We start from the raw sequence: 21,651 nt of genomic DNA on the forward strand, positions 1-21,651 counted from the left end.
TATGGATGGAGTAACTGAGAGACAGGAAGGTTAAATAATTTATACAATATCACATACCTAGTATGTGATAGAGTTGGAATTTGAACCCAGACAGTCAGACCTCAGAGTCTCTGCTCTTTTTTCGTTTTAATCCTCATCTGAGGATGTTTTTTCCATTGCTTTTCAGAGGAAGTGGGAAGGAGGGAGGGAGGGAGGAAGAGAGAGAGGGAGAGAGGGAGGGAGGGAGAGAGGGAGAGAGGGAGAGAGGGAGAGAGGGAGAGAGATGTAAGAGAGACACATCGACTGGTTGCCTCCTACATGTGCCCCTACCGGGGCCTGGGATCAAACCTGAGACCCTCCATTCCACAGGCTGATGCTCTAACCACAGAGCAAAACTGACTAGGGCTAGAGTCTCTGCTCTTAACACTATGCTGTGCTGCTGGATCTATAAAAAGATTTCTTGATAGGACAGATACTTGGAATGGAAGAGCCATACAAATCTCTAAAAAGGAAACAAATGTTATTTATTTTCTTTCTGGTTTTAGTAGATTTGGGCTGGATTATGGTTTATTATTCTGATGAGGCAGCGTGGTTAAGGAAAATCCTGGATCTGGAATTTAGAGATTGAGGCTTTATCTTGCTTCGGCTACTCAGTGAGTTCTGTGACCTTGGGTGAGTCAGTATACATGTGTAGGTCTTCAGTTACCTTTTGTTTAAAACAATAGGACTAACCCAGTGATCCTGAGTCCCTACATTCTTTTGTAGGAATCAATCAGTAAGAATAGTTCTACTTCTGTTAAGAATGTACACATCTGTGGAAATAAAATTATCACTGTATTAATCGGATCTTCCACTGGGCATAATGTATAAATGCATAGAAAAGCAGCTTTACACACTTGCAGTTTAGTAGAGTGTTTAAAAGCATAGACTATCCAGAATTCCCTGGATTTGATCTGTGGCTTTAACTTCTTACCTGCTGGAAAAATTGTTTAATCCTTTTGTTCTTCATTTTCCTCATCTGTGATATGTATATAATAATAGCACTTACACAACTGTGAAGAATAAATGAATGAATATATCTAAAGCACTAAAACAGTGCCTAGCATATGAAATGTATTCCATAAATATTAGTAGCTGTTTACCATAAAGTAGGAAGGCACATTAATTGACCTAGATCTCTCATATAGAGAGGTGGAAATAAGCTTTGAGATTGATTTGGTCCAAACTTCATTTTTCATATGAGAAATGTGGGGATCATATAGGTAAAACGATTTCCCAAGGCTATACACTATTGTTACTAGTCATCATGGACAGTGACTCTAATGCCCTGGCTCACTCCAGTACTTTTTCTAACTTTATCAGTTTTTTGAGTACTCATCATAGGCATAATCTTTCAGTGTTCTTTTAAATTATACTGTACTGTCTTTTCTGTATGCATCTTTTTGAATTGGTAAAGTTCTAATGTAAATTGTAAATCTTTTGAATAAAAACTGGAATAGATGCAGTTCATGCCTTAGAACCAAAAGTCCATTCCTGGAAGTATTAGATTTCTGTTAGGATGTGGTTCGTGGAGTTATGAAACTTTAAGTAGGATTGAGTAAAAAAATAAATAAATAAAGGTGTAATTACACCATCTAGTGGAAGTAGTGGTTGTTTGATGGTTTTGTTTTTAAGTAAAACTTTTTGCAGCATGAGTGTAATTTCCTGGATATTAGGAATGTTTTAGAAGTTTAAAATAAACTTGGCAACTATTCTCTTATAAGTGTAAGCTGTGTTTTAATGTGGGTTTTGAGGATGATGGCTTTTATTACATTCTTTAATCTATACTTTGACTTATATTAAAAAACAGTACCTCTAACTCTAATTAGATGAGATTTTCCCTAACCATTATTTATCAAGGATGTGGAGAGCAATAAGTGCATGCTTTAAACCTCAAGTACTATGTTAGAAGCATATACTTCTCTGTTGAGGTGACTCAGAGGCATTAGGGTAGTAAGTGCTCTTCTTTAGGTAATGACAGAAATAGAAGAAGTGAAATTTAAAGATGTGCCAAAACCACAACTATGTGAGCATTTTCACCTTGACTTCCAGTGAAGGAGACCCTCTTAACAACTATCAAATGTTAACAAGTGACCTAGAGATAAGGCTTTACTTGCCAATGTTTTTCTCTGTAAAAATGTTTCTTTGCAGCTGCCAAAGTAGTTATATAACTCCTTGACCCCTTAATCACATTGAATTAGCACTTGGACTCTTACTTATTTTTGGCATATTTAATTGCTGCTAAGTGGTATACAGTCACAGAGACAATTAGAACACCTGAAAATGCAGTAGGCTTTGGGAGTGAAGTTTCTGTTTTTGTTTTGTTTTTTTAAATATATGTATATATATTATAACATTTTAAGCAGGAAAAATTAAAAGATATTTTTATTTTAGCTGTCATACCTATGCAGCTAAGCCATTGAAAAATATTTTCTATTGGGGGAGTGGGGGCGGGGCAGAGGGGGTCAGTGTGGGGAAAACGCGGACATCTGTAATACTTTCAACAATAAAGATATATTTTTTTAAAAAAGAAGTATTTGCTATTGACCAGATTGTTTTGACTTAGTTTGCAATGAGTTTGATTAGTTTGTTCTGAGATTGGTTGGTTGGTTGGTTGGTTGATTTGGATTGATTGATTTTTTAAAAAATGTTTTTATTGGTTTTTAGAGAGGGAGGGAGGGCGAGAAAGAGAAATATCGATGTGAGAGTGAAACATCCATCATCAGCTGCCTCCTGCTCGCCCCCTACTGGGGATTAAGCCCCCTCAACCCCTTCATGTGCCCTGACCAGGGATTTCACTGGTAGCCTTTTGTTACCTAGGATGATGCCCAACCAACTGAGCCATACTAGCCAGGGTAGATTGATTGATTTTTATAAAATTTGAGATTAAAACATTTGTTGGCTTCTTCTACTGTCGATGTTTTTTTGTAACTCTTGTAAATTATGAGTAAAAAAACAAAACACAAGATGACTTTTTTTTCTGTTAGAAGAAAAGTTGCTGCTAGAGCACTCCTAACGGTAGTACTTGCAGCCCAAAAAAATGAAGCTAAAATGATATCGCCTATATATATTTTACAAAGTAGATTTATCAAGTTTGAAAATAAGATATAAAGTGGAATGTAACATGAGTATTTTCAGAATGTGCTAAAAATTGATTACTCTTCAAAGGAATCATGCTGAGTTTATTAGAATCTCTTGTGATTTGTTATATCAGGAGGCCTTACACCGGGAACAGATGTTGGAACAGAAGTTAGCCACACTTCAGCGGCTACTAGCCATCACTCAAGAGGCTTCCGATACCAGTTGGCAGGTATTCTAATTGTCTTTATTTTCAAGAAGCATTTAAGCATTTAAGTTTAATATCCCTTAGATGTTGATTAAACTAAAACTAAAATTTTGTAGCAAGCAAAAGCAAAGTTTTTTCCTAAAGAACAAATACTGAAAACTTAGCTTTTTACTCTGGATATTGGTCAGTTTTATGATTTTCTTTTTTTAGCAGTAGCAACAATTTTGATATGTTGTTTTTTAATTGCTCTGAGATTTTATTTATATTTGATTTTTCTTCAACAGGCTTTAATAGATGAAGATAGACTCTTATCACGGTTAGAAGTTATGGGAAACCAGTTACAGGCATGCTCCAAAGTAGGTATCAGTCTCAGGTACATAAAGAAAAATGCATAATTTTTTATGTAGCTTCATTTTTTTGTCATTTTGAGTACATGCTAAAGCAATTACACATTTTCACTATTCTTTTAAATCTTTTGTCTGTATAGGAAATTTCAAACATATGTGTATGTAGAAAGAATTGTATAGTGAATACCCGTGTACAACTCTTTGTCTTTTTTCTATCAGTTAATACTTGTTGGAGAACCTAGGTCATTTGTCTTCTGTAATTTCTCTCATTCTGGACTGTTACTTAAACATTCTCCTAGCTCCCCCTCCCACACGATAAACTGAAAGTTTGATCTAGGGATTTGGTTTAGGTTTAGTTTTTTGTTGTTATTTTTTTGCCAACAACTTAATGAGTGGTTATATACTTTCACCAAGAGGTACCATAATGAGAAGTTGTCTTTCTTTTTGAGATATTAGCAGTCATTGATGATCCTTGCCTAGATCCATTATTTTATTAAGGGTTACAAAAATGGTAATATAATTTTATCATTCTTCATTTATTTGGTTACCCTGAGGCACATTTTCTTAAGGAAAAGCAGGATAAATGATTTTCTCCGTTTACTAGATTTCAAAATAATGAATTGATTCCTTCTCATCCACCAAAGAATGACCATGAACTGTTTTCTTCCCTAACTTAAATTTAAATATACTTAGTGTGTTTCATCCTATTGCATTTGATTTTCCTTACTGATGCACAAGTTACCCCATCTTTGATCCATGAGAACTTCTTCGTGTTGGCGCCTGAGTCCTTTTGATAGAACCCTAGCAGACTCTGATAGCTTCCTGCTATCATATCAGACAAGACATTCCAGGCTCATCTTGTACATTTCCTGCCTCAAACTTGGAAGCAGCTTTTCCACCTGGTGCTCTTACTCTTTTTGTTTTAACCATTGTTTTAAAATGCTTGGGCCCTTTGAAGGTAATACATTATTTTTATCCACAAATGTAAATATTGTGGCTTGCAGAGAATATGAAAAATAGATAAATCATTTTGTATATTTGAGAGAAAGTCTCAATTTCTTTTGTGTTTTTTTTCTATTGTAAGTATGAATTAATATATTTGCAAAGGCATAACTTACCAATGCACCTTTTATTGACTGATTTTAGATAGGAAGGGGGGAGAGAGAGAAAAAAAACAGCAACATTGATTTTGTTCTTCCACTTATTTTTGCATTCATTGGTTGATTCTTTTATGTGCCCTGACTGGAGATTGAACCTGCAGTTGGTGTACCAGAACAACACTCTAACTAACTGAGCTATCCAGCCAGTGCACTAATGCATCTTTTAAATACAACTTCATTTAATACAGGGCCAACATCATATATGTTTAGAGCTACAGTAAACCCGTGATTTTTCAGACGTCAATTTAAGAGACTTCGGATTTAATGGACAAAATTTCCGATCCATATGTCATATGTGAAAATTAACACCCTGTTAATTTTAAAATGCTTTTAACCAAGATTTGCTAATAATTAAACAGGTTGTTTTTTATTATTAATTTACTGTTTATTATTAATTCACAAATTTCAGTGAATAGGCCATCTATTGGGAAAAACACTATAGTAATTTCGCTGACATAAATAAATATTAGATATCTACAACTATTACATATCTAAATCCAATAGTCACTGCTTGTAAACAGTGTTCAACAAATGATTAGTACGTGATTACATCACATCTCCCGAGGTAGTTGGTTCTGTTGTCACGTGGACTTTGACTTTCTGCAGCAGTTTTACTTTATTTTATTTTTTTATGTTATTCAGAGAAAGGAAAGGAGAGGGGGAGAGAGAGAGAGAAACATCAGTGATGAGAGTCATTGATCACTGCCTCCTGCCCGCCCCCTACTGGGGATCAAGTCCACAGCCCGGGCATGTGCCCCAACTGGGAATCAAACTGTGACCTCCTGGTTCATAGGTTGATGCTCAACCACTGAGCCACTCCTGCCGGGTGTCTGCAGCAGTTTTGAAGAGTGCGGGCCAGTGTTCCCATGTGTGCATTCCCCCCCTAGCCGTGTGCATTTGTTTACTCTTGGTGACTTGTGAATGTATGCATTTACTATAACTATTCAGTATAAATTTAAAATTACACTCATACATACAGAAAACTTTGCGAAATTAAACTTTTCATACATACTTACTTTTAATTACACAACAATGTTTACATAAGTAAAAACAGGTAAACTAATTTGTCAATTTTTTAACATATGCATTCGGAAAACCTACTTTATTATGTAACGGACTTAACAACACCCCCTTGCCCAAATTAGTCCGTTATATCAAGGTTTTACTGTATCTTCATATAGAATTCAAAGAGCATCATAATGTGTTATTTTTTTCAAATGGTAAATACTAAAAAAAAAAATAACTTGGCTATAATTATAACTGTCTTTAAATCCTAGAATCAAACAGAAGATAGTTTGCGGAAAGAACTCATAGCGTTGCAAGAGGATAAGCACAACTATGAGATGACGGCCAAAGAGTCTCTGAGGCGGGTTCTTCAGGAGAAAATTGAAGTGGTTAGAAAACTTTCAGAAGTTGAGGTATTTCAATTTAATAAATATTAAATAGTAATATGGTTTTTAAATTTTAGCATAAGATTGCTAATACTTCAGGACATTTTAAACTTGGGTATTATTATATAGCTAGGAAATATTTCCTGTCTGTCAGGTGGGAAGGAGCAGTACACTGTTTTTATTGTCAGGAATTCTCAACATAACCAACGTAACCATGTGAGTTCTGGTGCTTATGGTCCCTAGTCAGTGGCTGAGGAAATAAAAGCCTAACCAGGGCGTCTTATTATTTGCACTCTGCTTAGGATTCATCTTCCACCACAATGGGACGTGATATGTTCCAGGGAGTTGTCACCTTAGTTTGCTTTTCTTCCGGTTGAGGATAATCAGTATGAGACAGAGAATTTATACCAATTGTTCTTACTTTACCCATCCTCCAGAGAGGAAAACTGTGTCTTAACTTTAAGTATTCAAAGGGGAAATTATCTCTAAGGTCCTTTCTAAGTCTTTTACAAACAAAATGTGATTCTCATTGCTTTAAAAACAGTTATTGATAATACAGGTCATTCCTTTGAACCAATGTAAAATTACCACAGAAGTTATCTGTTACTGGATTTAGTTAAAATGCCCATTGTACTATATAGTAAACATACCTTCATATAGGGATAGTTTCTGTAATAGCCCCATCTTACAGTGACTGGTTCACTGTCATGCCAATAACTTGACATGCAAGGGAAGAAAGTTGCTAGCTGTTTTATAATTTTCTTATTAAGTTGATTACTGCATGTTATTAAACTTGCTTTCAGGAATTGATAGGCTTAAAATATTTTCAAGACCAAATAAAAGTCATACTCAATAGCCTTTTAAAAGTATAATTAAATAGTGGTAGCATTCTCTTCTCCTGTCCCTGTCTTGTGGTGTTTTTGAAAATTCATAGTTGTATTTTCTGTTTTAGCATGTACCTGGAGTAAGTTGAAATCCTTGTTATTTAACTCAGACTTACATGAAGTTCAGGGCAGATGTTGATTTAGAACAGCCCACAGAGTTACGCTTTTTATAAATTGAATTTAGAATGTACATGAATTCTAAATCATTTGCCTGTAAACTTGAATTGCAGCGAAGTCTGAGTAATACTGAAGATGAATGTACCCACCTGAAGGAAATGAATGAACGAACTCAGGAAGAATTAAGAGAATTAGCCAATAAATATAATGGAGCAGTTAATGAGATTAAAGATTTATCTGATAAATTGAAGGTATGTATTTACTCAACCTGAAAGTATATTAAGTTAATTGGCCCTAACACACTGGATAGCTTAAGAATTTAGGTATTGTTGAACAGTTGCTGATGTAAAATTTGGTAGTGGTTGAAATTTACAGTAAAAATAAGGTGCTTATATTCCATTTAACCCAAACCCCATTGCCATAGATAATTGAAAGTCTATAAAAGTTGGCATAGTTCCTCTGGATGGAAATAGTCAGTACTTCACAGTAGGCAACAAAACCCAAGATACTCAGATACTCAGACTTTCCTTTTTTAATTTGAATGTACTTATCTTTAGGCAGTCCCAAAGATAGGACCCACCTGTTAGTGCTGAACCAAGCCCAGAGAGAACCTTGGAGTGACCTCTTTGAACCCTGTAGCTTCCTAGGGATGCTTTTGACTCTGCTTCAGCTTCAGCTCTCTGTAGCTATAGGACATGTAGGATGAGGACAGACCAGACCATAGGCAATGGCAAGCTGGTCCTTTAAAATGCTATAACTGAGGTCGTGAAGACCTGTCTTTTTATCATTCAAACCATTGATTGAGTGGCTAGAAGAGATACATTTGTTGGAGAAGACGAGAGCATAGCCCTTGTTGGTCTTGTTAAAAGGAGGCTGTTTTGAAAAGTGCTTGTAACTATCATTTCTTTGGCTAAACGTAGTTTTGTTTAAAAGTTCAGAATGAGTTATATTTTAGAACTTATAAACTAATTGCAGCAATAGTAATTACATGGAAAACCTTACTTCCCTCTTTAAAAGTCTGTTTTTCATTTTGACCACTTTATTTCTATGTGTGGAGCCTGCTTGCTTGCTACAAGTTTTTTTCTCCTAGGTGATATGGAGGCATGACCCCATTGCCATCACTTTTGACATCATTTTGATATTTACAAATATGTTCTATAATATTGAATATTCTCCTTACCAGTTCTGCTTTAGGTTTCTTAAAATAAGGTTTTATTAAATAACTGAATTTTCTGTTTCTTTCTTAACAGGTAGCAGAGGGAAAACAAGAGGAAATCCAACAGAAAGGACAAGCGGAGAAAAAAGAATTACAACATAAAATAGATGAAATGGAGGAAAAAGAACAGGAGCTCCAGGCAAAAATAGAAGCTTTGCAAGCTGATAATGACTTCACCAATGAAAGGCTAACAGCTTTACAAGGTAAATTAGCTTATCCAGAAATCGATTTAATTTGATTTTTTTTCTTTTTATCTGTGAAATATCTTTTTCTTGGACTTTTATTTACAGTACGGTTAGAACATCTTCAAGAGAAAACTCTTAAAGAATACAACAGCTTAGGTAGGTGTCATCAAATTTCTTAAAGCTGAATTTTATGATTAAACTTTTGATGTTTACTGTCTCACATTGGCTGCTTATTTTCTTTAAGAGTGATATTTTACATATTAGATATAAACTATCTACACTCTTTCATAAAATTTCCTTTAAAAATATGCTTGATTGCCACCAGTGGGCACCATTGTTTAATCCTTTGAGATGAATGAAATTTCTGTATCTGAGACATTTCACTTAGAGATACTTAAATGAGAAAAATACATAAATAGCAGGATCCCTTTTTTTTTCTTTTTGAGGTTCATTGGAAGACTACTAAACCTTTTCTCTCAGTTGATAGAAGATGGCAAGTTGAACACTACTTATAAAAATAAATTTAAAGTGTTAGTAGGAATACAAAATGCCATGGTTACTCTTGAGATCAGTTTTAAAGTAATCCTTTCTTTGATCAGGCAATGACACACTGTCTTAATCCTAGGGATACAAGTTGATGACTTCTTACCTAAAATAAATGGGAGCACAGGAAAAGGTAGTGTAAAAAACTTAAATATTTTTCTTTCATGATATCTTTTTACTATTTAAGTAGGATAGAGAGGTCAGGGGTTTAAGGTTTTAAGTGTTTGGAATGAAAACACATGCTGTTCATAGACCGTTCAATTTCTTTGTTTTGTTCGTAATTCTTAATGCTATAATCTGTGGTTGGGTATCCTTTGTTAAATGGAAATTGCAATTATTCAAATAATAAGAAAATAATATAACTTTTCCCCCACTACACTTTTCAAAGAACTATACTATTGTTTTCTTCTATCAAGTACTGCTTCCTGGGGGTAATTGGCCCCCATTTTTAATGTTTGTGCCCCACCCAAGAGTTTATTTAACAGCCCATTGAGCCCTTGGACATGTCATAGAAATTGCTTTTTTCAGTTCATTTGCTTCATAGATCAGAGAAAGCAGGGTCAGTCATTTCTGCCATCTGAAAAAGTCTTTATTAGTTCTTGGTATTATGATCTTTCTGGATGGTTTGGGTTATCTCTTGCCAAAAATATATAGCCACTATTCGTTTTCCTACTACTACATGGGGTACTTTTACCCAGCACCTTCAAAATTCCTTCATTCACAAATATACCAACTCACTCCTTCCTTCCCATCTACCTAACATTCATTTGAATACTGAATATGTGTCAGATTCTGCATTAGATGCTTGGAGTACAGAATGAATAAAACTGTTTTCTGTGTTTGCAAATCTGTGTGCTTCTCAGCTCAGTTTTTATGCAGAAGTTAGTGGAAGATATCAAAGTTGATACCCAGAACTTTTTATTAAATATTTTTCCCTGTATGAGGGGATATCTTTATAGTTGTTGGGCAACAACCAAACTCTGATAAAGTTAGGAGGTACTTCGTTTTGTTTTTGTTTGGTTGGTTTGTTTTTAATCAAGTACTGGCAAAATAGGTTCAGGTCATCATGTTATATGTAAGCTGCAAGGTCAAGACCTAATATTGAATATGTAATGAATTTATTGAAACTCTAAATTTTAAAAAAGTTTCATTAATCGTTGTTATTTTACTATTTTACATATGTTTTGTAAAATACATTGACCTTTTAAATGTCAAATCCAGTTTGAGTTTCAATTTGAGAATTTTTAAAGGTGCAGTTTAGCCCGACCGGGCGTGGCTCAGCGGTTGAGCGTCGACCTAGGATCCAGGCGATCAGGGTTCAATTCCCGGTCAGGGCACATGCCCGGGTTGCGGGCTGCAGCCGATCAATGACTCTTTCATCATTGATGTTTCTAGCTCTCTCTCTCCATCTCCTTTCCTCTCTCTGAAATCAATAAAGATATATTTAAAAAAAAAAGGTGTAGTTTATATTCATTGTACTAATTTCTGTTTCTTAGGTATATTTAGCAAACAAATGTAAAATGACTTATCATCTTCTAAATGCTTGTCATCCTTAAATGAACTTATGTTTTCTATTCTTATTTTGGGTTTTTATTCTCTTTCGGACATGCACACTTCTTATTCAACTCCATTACCCTTTTGACTTGAGCATGCATTTACTAATATTAGCATAAACTCAAGCTGGGACCATTCTGTTCCTTCAATTAAGAGAATCCTTTTATATATACCGAATGATCTTTATTCTATTTAGAGTTGTCAAATTACTGCTTAAATTTGTTTGCCAGGTCTAATAGGTTTATATGAAAATAGTTGTAGACAGCTCCTTGATTTAAGACTGAATAAGATATTTTTGATACTTTAAGGTATTCCTTGCTATAATTATTTTTTCCTGCTGGTGTATTTGTTTTTTGAGTGGTAATTAATTGAGTAGTTCGAGAGTGACTAATAGAATATCTTTAAAGAAAGTGAGTAGTAAATATCTGGATATGCACAAAAGCTTCATTACACCAGATTTAGTTACAGAGTGGATTTTGGAATAAGATGGATCTATTCTGAATCATTTGTGATAAAATAACAAACTAGTTATCAAGTATTCCAATATTACCAAAGTCCATAGCCATCATAGGCTATCAGACATGATTTTAACTAAAGTTACTCTTTAAATAGTAGAAAGACAACCAAGTATAGATGTAAGAAAATATTTCAGAAATGCCCGGAGATGTTAAGATTAAAACTTCTCCAATAAACCCCATTTTTGAAAAGAAATCTAACATAGCTGTTATAAATACAGGTTTGTACTGTAAATATTAAAATCTTATCTAATAAGCATAATTTGAATATATTTCAGAGGGTATAGAAAAGCACTAATACTTAATTTTTCTTCCTTATAGCCATTTTCAGGGACCTTAATAACTTCAGTGTCTTTAAGGCTCGTAATATGGCTTTACTTTTGCCAGCTTTGTCTAAATTTCTGCAGAAACATGAGAGCCACATACATAATTTAAAAAATTTTCATTACTACATTGAAAATATAAAAAGAAACAGGTAAAATTTTAATAATGTATTTTAGTAATATGGTTAATTTAACTCACTATATCCAAAATGTTATTTTAACATGTAGTCAATATTAACGAATTATAAATGAAGTATTTCACATTCTTTTTTCCTTAATAAGTTTTTGAAATCAGTCAATATTTTACACTTACAGCACGTCTCAGTTTTTAAGGGCTCAGTAGTCACATGTAACTAATGGCTACTATATTGGACAACACAGGTATAGAAAATAAAAATTCATAGAAAACTCATATGGATAAATAAAACACATTTTTAGTATCGTGGTTCTCTATTATGTGTCTGTATCTGTCTTTTTCTTTATATTCCTACAACCCTATTTAGTATCATAGACATGCTACCACCCCACCCTCCACTCCTTTTGGATTATCAGTGACATCTTTTATAGTTTTGGCAAAGTGAGTTCCCAAGGGCCAGAATTCAATGGAGTATTAAAAGTGCCAGGGTCCAAATCCTTTACATATATTATCTGAAAGACATTTCTCTCATGCGTCTCAGGAGATGCCTTTGTGGAAGGAACACATATACTTATCTTTTCATATTAATCTTGTATTTTATCTTACCTGGTATAGTAAACATTTTAATGTAGAGTCCTGATATTAAAGTCAGAGTAGATAAAAGGGTGATTTTTGTCTTGGTGGTTGATGGTGGGATGTCCTGCATTAGTGTCTTCTAAAGTCCTGTGATGTTAGTTTGAAATTTGGTTTCAAATAAGATTTATAAAGTCCTTAGGTTAAAATTTGGTTTCAAATGAGTTTTTATATTTAACAGTGATGTTTGTATAGTTTGAGTTCTAAAAATGTTATAGCTTAGATAGGATTTATGTAAAACAATTTTTTTATCATAGTAATTACTATTGAATTGAGGGCTCCCATTTTGGATTTTTGGCTCCAATTGGTGAATGCTATTTATTAGACTTTTTTTAAATTTCAGATTTCTGTTGCAGTTAGTTTTTTTTCTTTTTCTTTTGGGGGCTATATTATATCTTCGTTCTAAGCACATAATTCATTGGTCTCTAAAACATTTATCAAGCTTTCTTCCCATGTTTTTGTCTTATACTGATGGTGATTAGACTGGAGGCTCTGCACTCGTGTAACTAAAGAACAATGGCAGATTTGAGTATGAAAGTGAAGAAGGCTATCAGTAAGGATGTCCAGAGAGGCTGGCGAGTGATCATCTCAACTTTGCCTCTCAAGCAAAATTGAGATGAAGAGGGGTGAGGTGGGTGGAGATGTAAGAGAAGAGAAAAAGGGTCTTTACAGAGTGGTGAATTTTTATAAAGCAAAAATAAGTGCATCTTTTTATCTTTTGATTACTAAATCTCACTTTTATAGGAAATTGGCACAGGTATTTGGGGCAAAATAATTGGTACCCACTGAAACCAACTAAGAGCAGAATATATAATATAAAATACAAAGCTCTTTTTTTAAAAATATATCTTTATTGATTTCAGAGAGAGGAAAGGAGAGAGAGAGACAGATAGAAACATCAGTGATGAGAGAGTCATTGATTGACTGCCTCCTGCATGCCCCTGACTGGGGATCGAGCCCGCAACCCGTGCATGTGCCCTGACCAGGAATTGAACCCCAATCGCCAGGATCCTAGGTCGACGCTCAACCACCGAGCCACGCCCGACCGGGCTAAAATATAAATCTTTAGAAGAAGGATTTTATACTTAGTTTTATTACATATGACCGTTTTTTAATGTTATTTTTATTTTGAGCACAAAGAAATAAGAACAGAACTATCAAAATAATGTTTTACTAAGTTACAATTTGCAAAAATCATTTAAAATATTATAAAATGTGTAGAATATTTAGCTATAGTTCTAATGTAGAACAAAATTTTAAAATGGACCAAATAAACATTCAGAGGTAGAGCAGAAATTATGTAAATTACAGCAATCCCCTCAATGGAGATATTAACCAATAAAATGTTTCCGAGGACTATGTAATGGCATGGGAAAATGCTAAATGTGGGTTGGGGGATGGATAAGAATATCAATTCCTGTTCTTGTGGACAAAGAATGAACCAACGAAGGTAGTGCAAGTGGGGGAAAATAAGTATTTCTGGACATTTGAACCCATTTGGTCCCTAAGTGCAAATAGTGAGAGTTTGGACTGTAGTGTAGGTTCAGTATAGGTTGAGGTAGCCCATTATATGAATCTGTTTGGTTCCTGAGTTTTAAAAACTAGAAAGCAAATAGTTCACTTCCGTAGGATTCTGCTTGTCTATTTTTAATTTATGTAGAGGTGGGTTTTTTTTTCTGTTTATGTGTATGAATCCATAAGAGATGGTGTGGTTGGTGATTCTCTCCATTATAAAGTGATTTTGAGGAAATTAAGTGAGTTGGGACACATTTTGATTTGTTTTCCTTTTATGGTAAAACACACTGTGTTTCTTTTTATTCTTTTTTAGGAGAAAAGCTTTTAATCCCAGGCAAAGAGATTAGATTTGAACAGATTTAAATATAACCTTTTGCATAATTCCAGAACTGTGAAGTAAATTTTCTATGTAAAAATACACCACATAAAATCTATAATTAACAGTAAGTTTAGTAAAACTTGCTAAAAAGCCCTAGCAATATTTCCTCCTTTGGAGTTTCGGGCATGAAGGTTGGTTTAAGGAGAACTCCACATTCTGTGCTCCCTGCAAATTTTAGTTACCCAAGTTTACTGTGAAACTTAATGTGTTGAGACTTTTTGTGTTCTGCTGAAGATGCTTTCTCAGTTAAATTGTGCGTCTCAAAATCTGTTTCATACATATTTTTGAACTCTGTCACTTGCTTAGCTTGTATGCCGAGTGAAAAGATAAAAGAAAAAAGGGGGAGAATCTAAGGGCATGGAGACCTGCCATCACTTCCTGGGCACAGAGTGAAAGACAACCCTCTCTTGGATAGCTGCCTCTCCTTTGATTTCTCTCACTACTCTGTCCAGGAGAGGGCAGAGGCATCATTGCTAGATGCCAGAGGAACTTTCCTCTGAGGGCTGCTTTGTAGAGATAAATCGTGCCCTCTCCCAAGGGCATCTCCCTTTTGATGGTGGTTAAAAAGTGCCCTGAAATAAACCTCATGTCTTTTGAGTTCTTTTTTAAAAAATTTATTTATTTATTTATTTATTTTTCATCACCATTTATCCCCTCTGCCTTCTTCCACCTCCACCCCCCCTTCATCTTTGAATTCTTAATCTGTGCTTATTAGGAGATTTAATGGTTTTTATTATTATTAGGCAAGAGTTTATCTAATTCTCTTAATATTTCATGTCTTACTGGGTTTTTCCTGATTTTTAAAAAATTGTCTTCCTGCCTCCCACTCCATTTTGAAAGCACAGTCACTATCTGTGTATGCTTCTCTCATTCCCTCCTCCCTTCCTTCAGGGCTTTGCTCTCACATAGAAATTGCCTTATTTGGAGTGATGAATGCTTTGAAGCGGTGTTGCTCTTGTGATTGTTTACTTTTCATCACTATGAAATCAGCCTCTCTGAACAATCTGGATTATTCTGATTACATATTCTACTTGAAACAGATTTTAAATTTTTCATTTTTTAAACTTTTACTTCCCTAAGCCTAAGCACTTTATTTATGGCAAAGAATAGAAAACACTTTGTGTGGTTCCCTCCCTACTCGTATTAGTTTACGTCCTCATTATAAGAAAACTCCTGTTTAAACTAGATCTTACTAATTTTCTGTTTCTTTATTCTTAGAGTAGTTGTCCAGTCTAGGATATTGGAGGGCTTTTGTTTGTTGTTTACTTACACCAATCATTTCCCCAGGGAGCTGCCTTTCTAACATTTCTACCAGATTTCCTCCCAATATAACTACACAGAAGATAGTCTTAAAATTCATGGCAACAGTGTTTTGGTATGTAGATTGTTCCTTTTTAAAGAAAAAATCTGTTTCTGTATTCTTAAAATTGGTCCATTTCACTTAGTTTTCAGTCTGTCCTTGAATTCCAGTGTTTTGTCTCATTTACTCTTCCTCATCCTTAGGTTTTAGGACAGGTAGCTTCTGGAATTGTTTTATACAAATGCAGGCTATCTTCTGTAGCAAGAATTGCTTTAATTAATTTTATTTTGCTGTAGAAACAAATAACCTTGTAAAATATACATTATTAAAATAGCAAACTCACAGGACCTCCCCTGTAAGGTTCTGTAGCTCTGTTTCTGCTCTGTGAACTGCTGCTCTCTGAAGGGAAATACATTGTTGGTTTGATGTTGAATGCTGATTGTTTATATTTGCTTTGATTGTATCTTGATGTTAATTCTAATGTCGATTTCTTTGCGGTATTTCCCTTTAATGACCTGTTAGATGACTTCAGCTCATTTTCATTTATGATGTTTAGAATAGGATCATGGGCATCTTTTATTTTTAATCCTCACCCCAGGATATTTTTTCCATTGATTTTTAGAGAGAGAGGGTGGGAAGGAGGGAGGGAGGGAAAGAGAGAGAGAAACATCAATTGGTTGCCTACGTGGATGGGCCTCAACTGGAGCCAGGGATCCAACCTGAAGCCCAGTTATGTGCCCTTGACCAGGAATTGAACCCTTGACACTTTGGTGCATGGACCAATGCTCTAACCACTTAGCCACATTTACCAGGACAGGATCATAGGGATCTTGATGTGAATTCTGATTTGCTCCCTCACTGGCAATATGACTCCAGGCAGTATGACCTCTTATACCTCAGTTTCCTCATTTATCAAATGGGATAGCACTGGCTGGTGTGGCTCAATTGGTAGGAGTGTTGTCCCATACACCAAAGGGTTTCAGATCGATTCCCAGTTAGGGCACATACCTAGGTTGCCAGTTCGATCCCTGGCTGCGGTTGAGACGCTTTGGGGAGGCAACTGATTGATGTTTCTCTCCTCCCCTTCCCCTCTCTTTAAAAATGAAATTGAACTAGGGTGAGAATTTAAAAAAATAAAAACAATGAAGTGGGATGGTAGTACCTACTTCATAGGATTGTATGAGAATTAAATGAGATAATATTTACTAAACACTAAGTAATGTCTGGCACACATGTTAACTGGTAGGTAGAAAACTTACTCTCAGGGCAAGGGTCATTGAAGTAACTTGTTTTCTATAGCTCTGTTTCTACTTTGTGAACTGCTACTCTCTGAAGGGAAATAAATTGTGACTTTTTATCCCCTTTCACAAGATAGTGAAAGCATCATATGAGAGATACGTTGGTTGCCTCCTACATGCACCCTGACCAGAGGCCAGGGATCAAGCCTGCAACCAAGGTATGTGCCCTTGGCTGGAACTGAACCCGGGACCCTTCAGTTCAAGGGCTGATGCTCTAACCACTGAGCCAAACTGGTTAGGGCGAGATTAACTTTTTTATTACCAGTACGGATGCCATTTTAAAATTTGGTCTCAAGCACATTATTTTGACCCCCTACTCATAACATTATATAAAACCTATCTTTGAGATTTAGAAATATTTTCCAGGTTGGCAGTTACAACAGAAGATTATGTAGTTCTTTTATATTCATCTATTCTCTCTATCCCTAGGCAGCTGACATCAACAGTCAGTATTGTTTATTTTCTGCTTTCAAGCTGTCATGTGAAAGAAGTGGCTTTTTAGCTTTAAGGTTTAATCCAGTCTAGGCACACCCTTGCTCCACTGAAGCCTCTTTTGAATGCATTGTTTCTAATTTTTATTTAGTGTGCAAAGTAGTGTAGTTAGTGCATGATTTATTTTTATCAATCAGGAAATAAATTCGGTTCTGATAGTTTTTGCAACTCCATTATGTTTTCTGACTAAGTGTTTAGGTGATGGTTCTCAAATGTCAAACTTATACTCATCAGTTCTACTTCTTGGTAGGTTCTCAACAGAAATGCCTGCACATATATATCTAGTACAAATTTAAGAATTTTCACAGCCACATTATTTGCAGCACTTCAAAACAACCCAAAAGACCTTAGTAGTCAAGTGGATAAATACACTGAGGTATATTAGATGAAAGAATCCTGAAACAACAGACTATATACTGTAGTATTCCGTTTATATAAAGTTCAAAACTACTAAAATTACATTGTATTATTTAGCAATGCATATTTAGGTATTGTGACTATAAAGAAATGCAAGAAATATAATACCATGAAAGTCAGGATTGGAAAGGGGAATGTAAAAGGCTTTGAGGAGTGGTGGTTAAGTTCTGTTTCTTGATTTGGGATGTAATCATACAGACATATGCTTTAAAAAGGTTTATTAACCTGTACTTTTGTGTTTTATGCCTCTTTTTGTGTGTTGTTTTCACAGTATGGTTTTAAAATAGGAAAAAATGAATAATTGTCTCTCTAGAGTATCCCTAAAAACTAGGGAGTTTTCTTTTTTTTTTTTTTTTTTAATATATCTTTATTGATTTCAGAGAGAGGAAAGGAGAGGGAGAGAGAGAGATAGAAATATCAATGATGAGAGAGTCATTGATCAAGCCCGCAACCCAGGCATGTGCCCTGACCGGGAATCGAACCCCAATCGCCTGGATCCTAGGTTGACGCTTAACCGCTGAGCCACGCCCGGCCGGGCAAACTAGGGAGTTTTCAAAAAGAAAGAAAATCCTCTGTTTTACCTTCCATTTGTGCCAAGGTAAATAGCTCTTTTAAGACCTCTAGTTATCATTACATGGAAATTCTCATTTGCGTCCTGGCAAACTAGGGAGTTTTCAAAAAGAAAGAAAATCCTCTGTTTTATCTTCCATTTGTGCCAAGCTAAATAGCTCTTTTAAGACCTCTAGTTATCATTACATGGAAATTCTCATTTGCGTCCCTGGGAGGTCTCTGACTTTTAGTACTCCTAAAGAGCTTGTGGACTGCACCCCAATTTTGTGAACCAGTGATTAGAAACTTTTTAAAAAACAGTATTTTTTCTTTTTTAATCATGGGCCACTAACATTTCACCAGATTTGATAATAAATATAACTTTATATAATTTCAGTAGTGATAGTAGCAGCAGATAATTATTATTTAGCACTTATATACTAGTACTATTCAAAACTTTTTATATGTATTTAATCCTTAGTTTTAGAAAACATTCAAATAATTTTTCCAAGTTTGATCCCTTTAAGAATAGATGCCAATTCATTTATTCACCAAATATTTATTAAACATTTACTGTGTATATACCAGGCATTAATTTAGCTGTTGTGGGTATAGAAATGAACAAGACAAAGAAAGCTTTACCTTCATGGGTTTACATTTCCTTGAAGAGTCAGAAACTAATAAAATAATATGTTAGGTAATGATGAGTCCACTAAAGAAAAATGAAAGAATATAATGCAGTAGGGAGCAACAAAGGTAGTATGAGGAATTTGAAGAGAGATAGTACAAAACTGAGTGAGTTGTACATGTATCTGGGGAAAGAGTCGGTGAGAGAGAAACGGTGTGAAAACCCAAGGCAGATCTGAAATTGGAGTTTTAGAACAATAAAAATGCTCTGAAAAAAATAAAGGACCAGCCCGGCCAGGCGTGGCTCAGCGGTTGAGCGTTGACCTAGGATCCAGGCGATCGGGGTTCGATTCCCTGTCAGGGCACATGCCCTGGGTTGCAGGCTCGATCCCCAGTCAGGGGTGTGCAGGAGGCAGCCGATCAGTGACTTTCTCGTCATTGATGTAAGGGGATGTACAGGATAGATATATTACCCTCCTCAGTGAAATGCAGAATATGAAAATCTGACTTTAAATTATAAAGTAGTTGTATTACACATTTACAGAGAATCCCCCACAAAACAAAACAAAAAGTTTATTTATTTAAATAGTTAACTCTTCTAAAATGATTCATTTTACTGAAAAATGTTATATAGGCATCTCTGCTGAATGGAACCAATAGGGAAAAGTAAACTATTGGTATAACATAATTTGTATTACTTCTTATTTAAAAAAAATACCTTCTCAGAATTTCTTTATTTCAACTTAATATCCTTGATTTAAAAAGAGTTGCTTTGTTTGTTCTGACTACTTTAAAAAAAAAAAGTGCTAAGCTTTTAAAATAAGGTGAAAACTAATGAAAATAAAAGGCAAATTGTTCCTCTCTCCCCAGATTTCTGCATTAATCTGATTGCTCCATTATAGTTCGAGCTCTCTTACATCTCCATCCAGGGTCTAGTTCTTGTTCGAGCCTAGTCACGGGAGTAATGTTATCATCTTTAAATTTGGTCATGGAATGTGTTGCACTGCCCTACTCAGGGAACTGCTACTCGGTTTGGGCTTGGATAGTAACTTTTATTTTCTTTGGCAGAGAAGCTGATCGTTGAGGGGCATCTAACCAAAGTGGTTGAAGAAACAAAGCTTTCAAAAGGTTTGTGTTCTGTGGGATTTTTCTGTGGGTTTGACAACTCTTGGATAATGAAGGTTAGTGTACATTTTCAAGGTCATAGCATTTTAACAATCAGTTTATTTCTTATAGCTCACAAAATGGCAGTCCTGTAATTGTGTCATATAATAATATAAAATAGTTGGAGTTCTGTTTTAAGAAGTATATCTTAATTGGCAAGTTTCTTTTTAAAAGGGTATATGTGTGTGTTTTTAAATGCTTAGAGTAGGTTTCTTTAGGTATTAAAGATTTTTTGCGATCTCTTTCACTTCAGCTTTGAACTCTAATTTTTAATCGAACACAGTGTAAATCTTATTTGAAACAGCAAGTCAAAAATATTTGCAGTTCCTTTTTGGGGGGATAGTGTATACCTTTAACATTTCTTATGATCGTATTTTTTTCATTTTTTGGTATCTCAATTTAATTTGAACAAAAGTGGATATGTAGAATCTTCTTATACTTTATAATGATAGTCCTATAATTGCCTGAAGTAGTTTATTCTGTTAATTCTTTTCTGTTACAATTGTCAGACTTAGAGAAGAAAAGTGAGTTTTAAAGCATGGTATTGTCAAGGCACTTTTGTGCATAGGGAAATTTGGCATATTAGATGGGATATGCTTCTTATTATTCCAGGACTTTTATCAGAACATACCAGCATAAAACCTAAAGCTAGATCCCCAATCATTTTGGTCAATTAAAACAATTAGTGATAAAAGTTTGGAATACTCAATTTCAGTATATTCTATTTAATGAAAATAATTGGATCTATTTGGCTTTTATAAATATTTAAAAGGATAGTGTTATTTCAAATATCTGGTAGCTTCCATTCTGAATTTTGTGCATGGCAGATGCCATATTTGGGGAAAGAATGCATAGAATATTCATCACTAATATTGTTCTGGCAAGCAGGCATTGAGTTTCAGAACAGTGAACTATTTTTAGTACATATGGCAATTTATTTCATCTTATTAAAGTGAGATGAGAACAGACTTTAAAATAGCTTTTACTTCACCACCTAAATACCTATTCAGATTAGTTGGTTGAATAGCCAACACTTTGAAGTGGAAGTAGAGCCTTAGGGGGGGAAAAAATCAGTGCTTCTTTAATTAAAGAAAAGTATCTTGATGCTTCTTTTTAATGCATTCTGAATTAGACTATATTTGTTCGAAATTATGTGATGTCGTTTTTGAAAAAAGTTTGTGCAATCCTACTGATTTCCTTTTGAAACCTGGCTAGAAAATATGTATTGAAAATTTTAAAGAGCATGCTTTCATTAAAAAAAATTATGTTTTGGGGGGTGACAATGGTTAATATGAACATACTGGCTTCTGATGTGGGTTTTCAATGTTATAAGATCTGTATATTGCACTGTGTGCCCCCACCCAAAGTTATATCTTAAGAGCATGCTCTTAGATCTAGCAGTTCCACTTCTGGGTTTTTATCTTAAGGAAAAAAATTGAACAAATGTGCAAGGGCATTTGTTAGTGTTACTTTTTTTGGTTTTTGGTTGTTTTTTTAATTGATTTTTATTTTTAGAGAGAAGTGGAGAGAGAGAGAGAGAGATCAATTTGTTGTTCCACTTATTTATGCATTCATTGGGTGATTATTGTATGTGCCCTGACC

The 21,651-nt window shown here is 34.8% G+C and overlaps 1 protein-coding gene and 1 pseudogene across 12 annotated transcripts in view; one reads left to right on the plus strand and one right to left on the minus strand.

Annotated features, from left to right (window-relative positions):
* The window catches only part of SLMAP (sarcolemma associated protein), a 128,314-nt gene that overhangs the window by 76,183 nt on the left and 30,480 nt on the right, over positions 1-21,651 (plus strand). For 7 of the 12 annotated variants that reach the window (XM_016205510.2, XM_016205512.2, XM_016205517.2 and 4 more), the window contains exons 6-13: positions 3,233-3,328; positions 3,589-3,660; positions 6,089-6,229; positions 7,317-7,454; positions 8,454-8,622; positions 8,710-8,760; positions 9,230-9,280; positions 19,954-20,013. In XM_016205510.2, the coding sequence (XP_016060996.2) occupies positions 3,233-3,328; positions 3,589-3,660; positions 6,089-6,229; positions 7,317-7,454; positions 8,454-8,622; positions 8,710-8,760; positions 9,230-9,280; positions 19,954-20,013 (778 nt within the window). The remainder of the gene's footprint in view (positions 1-3,232; positions 3,329-3,588; positions 3,661-6,088; positions 6,230-7,316; positions 7,455-8,453; positions 8,623-8,709; positions 8,761-9,229; positions 9,281-19,953; positions 20,014-21,651) is intronic. The other 5 variants (XM_016205515.2, XM_016205516.2, XM_087825046.1 and 2 more) reach the window with 1 other exon arrangement.
* Positions 11,530-11,649, minus strand: LOC148091464 (small nucleolar RNA SNORA33; annotated as a pseudogene).

Source organism: Miniopterus natalensis, chromosome 15 (genome assembly GCF_054644295.1).
Source record: "Miniopterus natalensis isolate mMinNat1 chromosome 15, mMinNat1.hap1, whole genome shotgun sequence".
In the NCBI taxonomy this organism is placed as follows: domain Eukaryota; kingdom Metazoa; phylum Chordata; class Mammalia; order Chiroptera; family Miniopteridae; genus Miniopterus; species Miniopterus natalensis.